The sequence below is a fragment of the Eimeria acervulina genome, genomic scaffold (assembly GCF_000499425.1).
Source record: "Eimeria acervulina Houghton genomic scaffold, Eah_scaff112, whole genome shotgun sequence".
Classification (NCBI taxonomy): Eukaryota; Apicomplexa; class Conoidasida; order Eucoccidiorida; family Eimeriidae; genus Eimeria; species Eimeria acervulina.
In genome coordinates, this window is record NW_013550373.1 from 50,765 (window position 1) to 63,805 (window position 13,041).

The window sequence follows — 13,041 nt, forward strand, 5'->3', positions numbered from 1 at the left end:
TAGCAATGATGTTTGAGTTTCGTCTAGACAGATGTGCTTGGAGTAAAGTTATTAATTATCCAGTTTGTTTGCAAAAAATGGCCCCCTGGTGGACAGGTATTCAGGAAATCGGCTGAGCTGTGGATTCCTATGTCTGTGGCGTGACTTCCGAGGTCACTGCCCCACCGAGAGACTCGTTCGACGTTGGCAGATCCAGCGAGGTATATCTGAGAATTCTTGGAGAATTACTACACAATGTCGTTCTTCAATCTACTAAAGGAAGCTAGAAATGGAGGCTTCGCGAGACTGGGAGGCGATGGAGTTCCCGAAAACTCTGCCAGGCACGGGAACACATACCACTCACTGGACGAAGCAAGGCGTGGGTTTTTGATTTACACTCACCCAAGGTTTTAAGCCCATTTAATATTTCTTTACAAATAGGATAATCCGGCTTGGGGGTGTGAAAGCACTAAACGTCCGCCTCCGGGCTCCGCGTTGCGCCTGCTTTCCACTCATTGCCGCAAAGCACCGCTAGTCGCAACGAAACTCCGAAGCGCAGCACACCAGTTGCGCGGCGTGATTTCCATCCATTATTGCCTTTTCTCCGGAATCCTCCGTCAAGTAAAACTGATTTTTCCCGCACCTCAACCACCGACGGAGCTCCAGAGCTTTTCTCCTTCCCTGAGGTCACTTCCCGCACACCCACAATGTTGCTTGGCAACTGCGTGGCCTTAGGCTCGTTGTTCCTGTTGAACGCAGCCGGAACTAACGCATGTAAGTTTTTTGCCTCTTCCAAAATCAATGTCGCCCATCTTTCACGGGAGGACAGGCCAGCGTGCACCAGGCAGTACCACACACACAAACCATCGTAGATTCAATGATATGCAAGAGTACCAGGTGCATGTTGTTTCTCCTTCGAATTTGACTCACTACTTAGCTTCACTGAGGTACATGCTACTGTGGGTATTGTGCAACTTGTGATTACGCTCAGATGATGGCCAAAATGGCCCCGCGCCACCGCTTCGTCGGCTGTTTCCCTTCATTGCGGCATCTGAGCCCACTGTAGGACGAGAAAAGCCTCTTCGTTATCCTGTGGGATTCCTCACACAAGCTGATTCCTCACGGCCAGCAAGCCCCTCCGAGGTTTCGACGTCCTCTCGCGCAGCGGCTGGCGGGCTATCGAGTTCGCCAGCAGTGGAAAGCTCATCGGACGACCCAGCACCGACGCCCTCGAGTTTTTCATGGTTTTATCCAGGAGGTGAGTCTGACTCACCTGCTGCCTCCCCCAGCATAGTCTCCCCGGAGACAACCTCCGAGGAGAGTGTGTCATCAGAGAGCTCCGAGCCTTTGGACAGCTCCCCGTTAGGAAGCATCATTTCAGTGGGCTCTAGCAGTAGTAGCTCGAACCAGATTTCTTCCTCTGGAAGTCAATCGGCGTTCCAAAGCAGTTCTGAGAGTGGCGATAGTGCAGTGCCTTCAGCAGGAAGCTCTTCGTCCAACGAAGGGTCCGTCGACAGTTCCATTCCCATTACAGAGGAGCCTTCAAGCAGTGCTTCAGCTATTCAGGGTGGAGGACCCTTGCCAGCATCCAGCACTATTTCTAGCAATAGACCATCAAGCAGTGCTCCAGTTATTCAGGAGCAGGATTCCGCCGTTTCCAGCACGAGCCGTCCTCAACCTGTCTCCTCACCGCCTTCACGTGAGGATGAGAGTGCTGAGAGCTCCACTGGGGAGTCTGGTTCGTCTGTGGAACAACCAGGCTCGTCTTCTGAAGTCAAGTGGTGGCGCACAAGGCCACAGGCAGAGCGTAGCCCCTCCTTCAGCTCTGACAGCTCTCGAGTTGTGACAGACGAAAGCGAGGCAGCCGACTCGAATTTGACAGAGGATGATGAGGCAGAGGACGCTGAAAACGCAGATGATCAGGCTATTCAGTCCCTCAATGAGGCTTCCCCCGAAACAGACAGCGCTTCGGAGGAGTTACAACCGGAGATCCAAACCGTCGATAGTGACAGCGGTAGAGCCGACGTTGGAGAGCCCCAAGAAGATGAACGCCTCGATAGTGACTACGGTAGCTCCGATGTCGCTGAGCCCCAAGAAAGTGAACCCCTCGATGGTGACAGCGGTAGGACCGACGTCGCAGAGTCCCAAGAAGATGAACGCCTCAACAGTGACAGCGGCAGGACCGACGTCGCAGAGCCCCAAGAACAGGAGGACGAGGCAGGCGCCGAGGAAGTAGTCTCCAGCGAAGAGGTTGACAGCGCAGAGGGTGGTTCATCTGCTTCAGATGCCGAAGAATCTGACTCCATCGAGGAGGTTAGCAGCGCAGAGAATGACGGATCGCTTGCGGACCCTGAAGCACCCGAGTCCAGAGATGAGTCAAGCAGCTTTCCAGCCAATCGGGAGCAGGATTCTGCGGTTTCCAGCACGAGCCGTCCACAACCTGTCTCCTCACCGCCTTCACGTGAGGATGAGAGTGCTGAGAGCTCCACTGGGGAGTCTGGTTCGTCTGTGGAACAACCAAGCTCGTCCTCTGACGATACGGAGTGGCCCGCAAGGCCAGAAGCAGAGCGTAGCCCCTCCTCCAGCTCTGACAGGTCTCGAGCTGTGACAGACGACAGCGAGGCAGACGATTCGAACTTGGCGCGCATTGATGAGGCAGAGGACGCTGAGGGCGCATATGAGCAGGCTCTGCAAATCCTCAAGGAGGCAGCCAAGGAAACAGCCAGCGCTTCGGAGAAGCTACACCAGGCGATCCAAACATTCGAAGATGAACGCCTCGACGGTGACAGCGGTAGAACCGGCGGTGCACAGCCCCCAAAACAGGCGGACGAGGCAGGCGCCGATGAAGGCGTTCCCAGAGAAGAGATTGACAGCGCAGATGCTGAAGAATCCGAGTCGAGAGGTGAGGTTGACAGCACAGAGGATGAAGCATCAAGAGATGCGTCTACATCCGAGGAAAGGCCCGGGAGCAGTGAGAATCCATCTGAAACGAATTCCAGCGATGAGCCCGCGGAAGCAGAGGAGGAAAAGGACCAGGATATTGATGCCGAAGAGTTGCTCGTAGCTTCTCAGAAAGCCAACGAGGAGGCTGAATCACTTGAGAAAGTCGCCGAAGATGCCCAGAATGCAAGCGATGCTGCCGCTTCTGACTCTGATGTCTCGGAGGGCTCGGGTGGGGACAGAGGAGCAGATAGCAATGAAACGAATGCAAGCTCTAATAATGGGGATGTCTCCTCCAGTGAGGATGGCCCCGAAGAAGTGCAACCCGTAGACGAAGAGGCCAGGGGTGGCCCCAAAGAAGTGCAACCCGTAGACGAAGAGGCCAAATCGGATGAACATTCAGAGACCCTGAGTGAAGGCACCTCCGAGGACAAGCCAGCAGATGAGCGGAATGATCGCGTTGAATCCAATGCTGCTGAGCAGCAGCTCGCGCTTGCAGAAGAGTTGGAAGCTGCTGCTGAAAGAGCGCAGTCAACTGCGGATGCTCTAGAGAAGGCTGCAGAAGAAGCTCACCTGGCGGCAGAGGCCGCGAGGTCTGCCCCGGAATCGCATGCTAGCTCCGCAAGCGCAGCTGCAGACGACGAACAGGACGCAAAGAGACGCGAAGAACTACGAACGGCGAGCCAAGAACGACAAAATGCACGACAAGACAGGAACCAATCTGAATATCAGTCTGGAGATCAGTCCGAAGACCACCTTGATGCGCTGCCTGAAGATCAGTCCGAAGATAAGTCTGGAGAGCAGTTTGAAGAGCAATCTGGGGACAGCTCAGAGGATGAGGCAAGGAATAGTTATGAGAATGAGTCCAGTGAAGATCAACAGTCCGATGGCTCACCCGTTGTTGTTCAAGTGGCGCAGCCTGGCAGCAATTCCGCATCGACGGGCAGCTCTGGCAGAAGGTTGGCTGCAGCCCAGGAAGAAACGGAAGCCAAACCTGTTGTCAAGCCCGTTGCTAAGCCAGTTGCCAAGCCTGATGCTAAGCCAGTTGCCAAGCCTGATGCTACTCAGCCGGCTGCCAAGCCTGATGCTACTCAGCCGGTTGCCAAGCCTGATGCTACTCAGCCGGCTGCCAAGCCTGATGCTACTCAGCCGGCTGCCAAGCCTGATGCTACTCAGCCGGTTGCCAAGCCTGATGCTACTAAGCCGGTTGCCAAGCCTGATGCTACTAAGCCGCTTGCCAAGCCTGATGCTACTAAGCCGCTTGCCAAGCCTGATGCTACTAAGCCGGTTGCCAAGCCTGCGGCTAAGCCTGATGCTCAGCCAGTTGCTAAGCCTGATGCTCAGCCAGTTGCTAAGCCTGATGCTCAGCCAGTTGCTAAGCGTGAAGGCGAAGAAAAGCCTGAAGGAAAAATAGCGCCTTCAGAGGAAGAAAAGCCTTTAGAGGAAGAACAGCCTTCAGAGGAAGAAGAGCCTTCAGAGGAAGAAGAGCCTTCAGAGGAAGAAAAGCCTTCAGAGGAAGAAAAGCCTTCAGAGGAAGAAAAGCCTTCAGAGGAAGAAAAGCCTTCAGAGGGAGAAAAGCCTTCAGAGGGAGAAAAGCCTTCAGAGGAAGAAAAGCCTTCAGAGGAAGAAAAGCCTTCAGAGGAGGAGAAGCCTTCAGAGGAAGAAAAGCCTGGAGAGAGTCCTGAACGTGGTCCTCCTCAAAGACCTGGACCTGGCCCTCCAAGGCCTGGTCATGGTCCTCCTAGGAGACCTGAACGTGATGAGGGTAGAGAAGAGGGCCGTCCAGGCAGGGGATCAGGGGGCCGAGGTGGTCTTATCCCAAGCAGGCCTGCAGGCAGGCCTGAGGGCGGCAACGAGGGGGATCGTGAGAACAAATGGCCTGTAGACCGGAGTTCTGAGGATGCAACCAGCACTGCCGAGTCAGGGAGCGAACAGCACGACCAGGAAACACAGGACCAGTCGCAACTAGCTGAAGACCTGGAACTCGCAGCGAAGGAAGCCCGAGAAGCAGCATTACGGCTGCGTCACGCAGCAGTTTCCGCGCGCAAGGCAGCCGCCGCCGCCCGCAAACAAGCGGAATCCGCTGGTGCTGAAGATGGCCTTGATTCCTCTCGTCCCACCAGCGCCACGAGGCTACAGGACTCGGACGCAGAGAGTTTCGATGATGAGGAAGGACGGGGGAACCTTCACCGCAGCGATTCGGCTGAGCAACAGGAGAGAAGCGGTAACCAGAGTGTCAACGGCGAGTCTAGCCGTGGATCTCTGAGCCGCAGTCTCCGGGGAAGTCGCGTGTAGACAAACATTGCGACAGCTCAGGTACGAGAACAGCCGGCAAGTAGCCTGGTTTTTGCAAGCACCCGCAGTGAGAGAATGATTCCGGTACTCTAAGTGGCCAAACACTGTTCGTCCCACAGATGAGTAGACCGTAGAGTCTTCTCGAGATTGCCCTTGAATGGAACCGCAGTTCGCAGCTAGCATCACATCACCTCCACAGCGAGAGAATGGCTCCGGTATTCTCTGTGGGTGAACAGTGTCTCACAGATGAATAGACCGCAGAGTCTTCTCGACTTTTCTGCTCTAATTGAGCCGCATGTCACAAAGCACAAAGTAGGAATTCATCTGCACCTGTTGCGCCCGAAGAAACGCAAGGGATGCATATCATTTCATAAGCATCGTTTCATGGTGATTTTTTACGTCGAGAGTCCAATCACTGCAGTTTAGTGGTTGGGTTCTTGAAATAAACAAGAATTCAGGACTGTATACAGGAAGGAGCATTCTCTCCAAGCAGCGTAGTGTGCACGTATCATTATGCCTCCTAATGCAAGCATGGCAGCTTTTTGCTATTGAACTAGGCTTGAAATGCTAGATTGCCACAGCTCATCAGCAGCGCAAGCGGAACTGGTCCCTGTCTCATTTCTGGATGGCCACGGGATCGTTATGGCGTTCTGAGGCGAACGTATGCCGTGCCACTCATTTTTCCTCGTCGATGAAGTTAAGCAGTTTCACCGCACACCACATTACACGCAGCAATGACCACCCAAGAATGGTCTCTTTCCTTGGGTTCCCCTTGCATTCAAAGCCATATAGTCTCCCAAAGAGTCCAATCACTTTACAGTGGTCCTTCGCAGAACAAGTAATGCACTTTGAAATGTTCCCAGTGTTCCCCATAGATTGTCGCTAACAGCAAGACCTGCTGGTCAAATTCTGATGCTTACAGTAAAAAGATATGAAATGCCGGCATTGATGAACTAACAGAACTGCTGATGCTTTGTTTCTACTGTCATGGCACTCTTTTTGACGGTACTTTACTCTCGGATAGTGGAATGCACAACACACAACGCACCAGCACCCCAGGGGAACATTCAAATGTGTTTGCCGCGTGGTCGTGTGTGTGATTTTTTCCAGTGCAAGGTGCCTTCCTGTCTGTATGTCTGGAATCATCCGTTGCCATTGCTGCTATGAGTCACGTTAACAAATGGAATAACTCAGTGTGCTGGGAGTGAAACGATACTTCTTCCCGCATTCCTCCTCTGCTTCTGTTTAGCTTTACACTGAGATGCCCATGCATAACCTGGGCAAAACAGTATTGAAATCTCAGTGTTGATGATACCTTAACCGTGCCAGAGCGGCATACGATGTTCTGAGAACTGCAGAATTTCGTATGGCGCTGTGGCACGGCGAAGGTATCATCAACTTTGGGAAACGAGAGCTAAGGCTTTGCTCATGTGGCGGCACCCAGAGGCGAATCTTCCTGCTTAGGTCTACCAAGCGCCTTGGGCATTTTGCCGATTTGCAGCTCCTGCTGTTTGTAGAAGTGGGGAGCGACTTCGGCAAGCCATTCGGGCTTGACCTCGCAGACGCTGCGCATGTATTCCTTGGTTGTCAGGGCGAGCTCTGTGTATACCACAAAACGCGGGTATTGCCCAAACAAAGAAGAGTGTGGGTGAATTTCTACAGTGTGCGGATGCTTCAACGTAGTGAAACTGCCTTGGCGATTCAGCCGTGCCGCCTGCAGACAGCATGAACCTTGTGAGGTCTGGGGAGTGAATAGTACGACAAAAAATACATATTTACAATGACCTAAAATTAAAATGAAGGCATGATTTTTGCTTGTACAGTGACTTTTCCAGCCAAACAAACGGACTTGCTCGCCCTACCAGTACAACAAAAATACCATTGAAAGCATTTTAAGTCTGCAGGACTTTGAATTTACCATTATACAAATTTCTACGATATACTAACCACGACAGTGGCACCGGTCACACCCTTAGGTGACGTGTTTTCTGCAAGTTCCTGACTGTGCCGCTAGGGAATCACCTTTCTTACCTGGGTAAAAAAACCTGAGGTTATGGCTTTGCGGATGGGTTCATCAGCTCCCTCGCAGGATTTCTCCTCGAGCTCAACGCGCTCCAAAAGTCCCTGCAGCTGCTCCCGCACGTCTCGCGCACGCTGCATTGACCTATGCTGCACAAAGTTCTCGTAGCACCAAGCCACCGAGTAGCCTACAGCACGCAGCGCACGCAACGAATGCTTATTTGCGCAAGCAGACGTGTGTTTCTCCATACATCTTTTTGCATGCTCAACTGGACGCGCCAACTCGCGTACAGATGCTCAAGAGATCGGCCCCACACAAACAGCGCAACGCCCCTGGTTGCATTCACCCGTTTTGCTCTATCTGCTTGAAGGTCTCTGAACGGCATGATGAGCTACTAACTAGCTTGTGCTACCTGCGCAGCAATAGGTTCGTCAGCTACTGTGAGGGGCTACAAAACCAATCAGAGGTGATGCAGGATGCATGCGGGGAGTACGAGCTGAGGAAGCAGCAGCAGCGGGAAAGCAATAACAACAAATGACCTGTGTCTATCCACTGCTCATAAACGTTGAGGAGAGTCAATGGGTCTCCGCCGGGTTTTGCGAATGTCTTTCTGGCGTTGTCTGCGTGGATGGCTTTGTCCTTGGGGCGGTAGAAGAGCATATTTCCCACGCCCAGCATGGCACACACGGTTAATGCCTCAGATACGCAACCGTACTTCTCGGAGTTCACAATAAACTTGCTGAACATGGGGTCTAGGGGGAACTCCGCCATTCTCCGGCCGAGTTTGGTGAGCTCCCCCTGAGTCGCCGCACAACATAACGGGGAATTGAGAATGCTACTGGTTACAAAAAATGTCATTGCTACGATGTAGTGCCAACGCAGTAAGCTACTTCTCCAGCAACTGGTTTCAGTAAGACCCTTTGTCCTTCTCTCGCTGCAGATTAGATGAAGAAGTGCAACAAGCAACCTGCCACCATCACAGAGAGGGTCTGACGCCTTTGTTAGTGCGTAACAGTCAGGGAGAGGCAAATCAAGACCCCTGAACCTTACACCCTAAGCGCCATATGTTCCAAAGAAACCCTCACTCCGAATCCCTCTCAACCCACTATAGCTCCCACACACAGATACCATACCGCCTCAGACATACGTGCAAAACCATCGATTCCCTGCCCTAAGCTCGAAGATACAGTGAAGCTTCCATCCCGGTGGACGGAGACTTCCCGCCGAAGCAGCCTCTACGGGATAAGGTTTTAGGGTTGGCTGATGGCGTGCTAGGGGCACCTGGTCGTTGAGAGCGGCGAGAGCATAGAGAAGCTCCAAGGCACTAATGAGGGCTTCTGGGGCTGGGGGGTCCATGAAGTCGAATTTCAGGAGATCGTCTATTCCGAGGCCTTTGAGGGTAAGCACGACGTGACTGAGGTTCGCTCTTTGGATCTCCGGCACATTTGCGTCCTCCATCTCCTTCTCAAAAGAGTATCGGGTGTACAGACGGAAACAGTGCCCAGCACGCACGCGTCCTGCGCGGCCAGACCGCTGGTTCGCCGCTGCCTTTGAACAAGGCACCGTCACCAGCGCGTCCATCCCTACACGCATGCGTTCCAGCATGCAAACAGTGCATGCACACCCAACTATCCTCATCAAACCAACCCATACTGAGAGGTGCGCGAGACGGGAGCCCCACACAAATGCCGAGACAACGCCCTGTGACCACGTCCTCATGTGTATCTTTAAATTATTATTCTGGCTTCCCATGGTTAGTATTATCTTCATTGTGCCGCTTTCTGTCACTCCTAGCATGTCTACCCAGCTATCAGTGTACCTCCCTCTGCGTGATGTCTCCTCCCGCATGCACGTTGTTGCTCACCTGTCTTGGCACTGTATTGGTTTTCTCGGCAGAAGCCGCAGTCCACGACGTAAACAACCCCCTCGAGGGTAATGGAAGTCTCGGCGATATTTGTGGCGAACACTGCCTTGCGGGCCCCGGGTGGAGTCGGCTCAAACACTCGTGCTTGCTGGTCGCCTGGGAGAGAGGAATACAGTGGCAATACAATCAACTCCGCAGCCTCCGTTCCGCGGCCTTTCAAGCTGCAGAAGCACCAGACACTCTATGCAGCAAACGCCTTCCGCCCCCTCTCTGCAACTCAAGGTCATCGTTCCAGTGCTCAAAACAACAAACTCTTTCAGCGCAACCAACCAAACAGACGCGAGAGCAAGGCGGAAGAGGGGTGTCAAACAAGAAGCTTTCTCTTAGCTCCACCCTACAGCGACAATTGCAACGAAACGGCAGCAATACTGCTGTTGCGGCCAGCACGAAGGAAGGCATCCCAGGACAGAGATGGAAGAGCAGCGGGGGAGACGCTTCCAATGGAGTGATTAAACGAGGAAACTGAAGTAGAGAACCAGGCCAGCGACGCAACGCACGCAACAAAGACTCCTTGCATATGATGGATTTCATCTAGTGCAGGTGGGGCGTGGGCTGACCGTCTCTGTATCTCCTCAACGGCCTCGTCGATTTCCTGTTGGCCCGGAAGAAAAAGCAAGATGTCTCCTGGGGGCTGTGTGAAGTGTAGCTGCAGGGCAGTAACGACAGCAGCATCTAAGAAGTTGGCCTCGGGACTCTTCGTGTAATAAATCTGGACTGGAAACCGCCTCCCAGGGATTCGAAATATCGGCGCGTCATCGAAGTACACCGAAAATTTCTCAGCCTCCAACGTTGCCGAAGATATTATCAGGCGAAAGTCCTCGCGATACCTGTACGCAAGATAGGGCTTGCAGCGCATCCGTTCTCTTGCGTGGGAGGTGCCAGCCAGCCTCACAAGCAACATTACTTCAAATGTTTGGAGCGTTTTTCCAGCACGCACGAGGGAACCTGCAGACTAACTCATCCCCAAGGTAGCCTGCGGCCTTCGTTTACAGCGCGTATCGAACAAAGTCTCCATTGCTGTCTAAACACGCTGCACATTCAGTACAGGGTCTGTTGTTAAGAATGGAAATAAACTGTCAACTCAATGTGCTTTCAAACAGAAAAGTGAGACCAGAACAATGCCTCCCACAACACGGACGCATAAATATGTAGAGTTGTAACACCTAAGTGTCTGATCCACCCCGCTAGCTCCCCGTGTCCAGTCGTACGAACTGCCCGTACACTTCAGTAATTGCCTGCACACTCGAGAGGATAACGCCGGCCTCCTTTAGTTCCCATACTGTCTGTCACCTACAATCGCCTAGAGGCAATCGTGTGCGTTTCCATTAATAACTACTTTGCCGTGCGCCCATCAGCTCTTCCCAGAAGGCAAAATAAGCCTAGATCCTAAACCGTAGACCCAAAGCCCTGAACACGGAGAAAGTTGGAGTACTGCCCCAGGTTGCGGAGACTACCTGGAGAGGTCCTTGACAAGGGCGAAGAGGACGTCTGTGTGTAACGTGCGCTCGTGGGCCTCGTCTATCATGAGGGCAGAATACGACTGAAGGTCAGGCTCGGTGAGGAACTCCCGTAGCAGCATTCCATCCGTCATGTACTTTAGCTCCGTTTTGTCGCTTGTGCAGTCTTCAAAACGGATCGAATAACCCACCTAAGCCGCACATGCCGCATGCAACTTCTGGCTACCTTCAGGCAAGCAGGCCAGTGGCCTTGCTAGCCAGCTGGAGAGCCGGCCAACGGAGTCCGGCTGCCTCAGCTGGTATGAAAAGGGCTGCGCAGCTGAAAAGAGAATACCCAGGGGCTAGCGGGCGTCGCTGGTCTAGGGCTGGACATGTGTGAATGCATAAGGACTAGGGCCTAGGTTTCAGGGTTCACCTCCAATCCTAAGCGGCAGCCGACCTCCTGAGCCACTCGCGCTGCAACAGACATCGCTGCAATGCGGCGAGGCTGCGTACAGCCGACCACTCCTGCCTTCGCATATCCAACCTCCCGCAAGAACTGGGGTAGCTGCGTTGTCTTCCCCGATCCAGTCTCCCCCACAACAACGAGCACAGGATATTTCGCCACCGCCCGCAGAAACTCCTCCCGGTACGCGTATACAGGGAGCAGCCGACGCTGCTCCTGCACCACCAGCAGCAGCAAGGAAGATTCCACCCGACTCAATCACGCACGCAGCAATACCAGCAAATTCGACGGCTCATTGGCACAAACACTTACACCAACGTAAAACCGTCAACGAATACTATGCATGCGGGACCTCGCAGCTGGCGAGCTAGTCAGCAAGCCAGCTAGCTTCTAGCTAGCAATGCGCATGGCTGCAGCGTGAGAGACAGGAAAAGGGTGCCGACAACGCCCGACAGAATAGCGGACACCCAGGAAAAGGCCGAAGCCAGGTACACGTCGAGGCGAAGAGAGAGAGAGGCAGCGAGAGGGAGAGAGAGAGAGACAGAAAAGGCAGGAAGACAGGAGAGACGCAACAGGAGAAGACACAAGCAAAAGGCCGCGACAACAGACCTGCAGACTCTGACCCTTGGCTTTTTGGGCTGCTTCTGGTGCTTGCGCGGGCTTTTGTGCGCTGGCATCTGTCTCGGGAGTAAGGGACCCGTGCATCTCTCTCGCTTCGAATTCTATAGCTGCTCCAGCCTCATCGACAAGCTTGTAGGCGGGAGCCTGTTCTCTGCCTTCTTTGGCCCCGAAACGGGCCAGAGCTGCCTGAGTCTTCTGTTTCTCTAGCAGTTGCTGCTCCGATAGCTGCTGCTTTGGTTCTTGATAGGGCTGGTGCATCACGCGCAGACGCGCCTGTAGGTCTTCATCGTAGGCCTCGGGCATGATATATCCTTCGATCTCCTCGCGGCCCTGCCTCTCCTGAATGGCCGTTTTTGCCAGCTGGAGAGTCTCTTTTCGCAGCTCAAGGGCCCTCCGCTCCTCAGCAGTCAGTTTATCTCCAACTTGGCTGTACAGCCACTCCCTGTCCTGGACTTTCCTCTCCTGCAGCAGTACCTGGTCTCCCTCCCTCTTCTTGAGGTAAGCGCGACGGGCCTCCTCACGCAGCCGTTGCATATATGCCTCATTGTCCTTCAGCTTTTCGTTTGGACGTTTCTTAGCCTCCAGCAGCACATCTTCCACCGTCCGGAGCTCCTTTACAGGCTCCGCTGCTGCTGCTGCTGCTGCTGCTGCCTCTTCGGCCTCCCGCTCCAGTTGTTGCTGACGCGCAGCTGCAGCACCCACCTTTTTGTGCGAAGCTGCATCTCGCGCGCGCAAGCGCGCCGCAAAAGCTGCTGCTTCTGCGGCGTCCGAGACCTCATCCGTCGGGCCTGCAGGCACGCAAACAAACAACGGTTACGAGTAAGGCCCTACGGTTTTAAAACAGCGAGGCGCATGCGCTTCAAAGTGCCAGCCAGTAAGCGCAGCGAATGCCTCCCCAAAAATACATCAAAGCCAAAACAGCAGCTACAGCAACCGAAGCAGATATCAACGGCTGCAAAAATTCTCTTGTGCACGGTGCATTAGCACTGTGTCCGTGAACACCACAAGAACCACCACGGGCGAAGGCCTAACCATTTGCTTCTTCTTCCCTGGGTCGCTTCCTGCTTTCCCGTGCTGCTACTTGCGCAGCTTCTTCAGCGGCTGCGGCTGTCGCTGCTGCTGCTGCTGTTTCTGTTGCAGCTGCCTCTGCTGCGGCCATGCGGCGAAGCAGCTCGGGGGCAAGGGCGTCGGCATCCTGCTGCGAAAAATGCAACTCCTGCTGCAGCGTTAGGGACAGCTGGTGCGAATTAGGGGCTCCTTCTGCTGCTGCTTGGACTGCAGCCACGAGGGAGCGCGTAGCAGCCCCCACGCGGCGTTGCAGTTCCTCCCGCAGCCACGAGGAAACCTGGGGGAACGACAT

At 53.9% G+C, this 13,041-nt stretch overlaps 2 protein-coding genes across 2 annotated transcripts; one reads left to right on the forward strand and one right to left on the reverse strand.

The window, feature by feature from the left end:
- Positions 1 to 686: 686 nt before the first annotated feature.
- Positions 687 to 5,214, forward strand: EAH_00017540 (hypothetical protein, conserved; the record flags this gene model as incomplete). Its single annotated transcript, XM_013397624.1, has 2 exons — positions 687 to 753; positions 971 to 5,214. 2 exons carry the CDS (start codon positions 687 to 689, stop codon positions 5,212 to 5,214), a joined length of 4,311 nt encoding a protein of 1,436 aa, XP_013253078.1.
- A 1,426-nt stretch (positions 5,215 to 6,640) lies between these two features.
- On the reverse strand, positions 6,641 to 13,041 carry EAH_00017550 (Helicase associated domain HA2 containing protein , related; the record flags this gene model as incomplete). Its single annotated transcript, XM_013397625.1, has 10 exons — positions 6,641 to 6,955; positions 7,246 to 7,421; positions 7,774 to 8,032; positions 8,516 to 8,817; positions 9,099 to 9,319; positions 9,716 to 9,985; positions 10,613 to 10,806; positions 11,055 to 11,276; positions 11,670 to 12,469; positions 12,714 to 13,041. 10 exons carry the CDS (start codon positions 13,039 to 13,041, stop codon positions 6,641 to 6,643), a joined length of 3,087 nt encoding a protein of 1,028 aa, XP_013253079.1.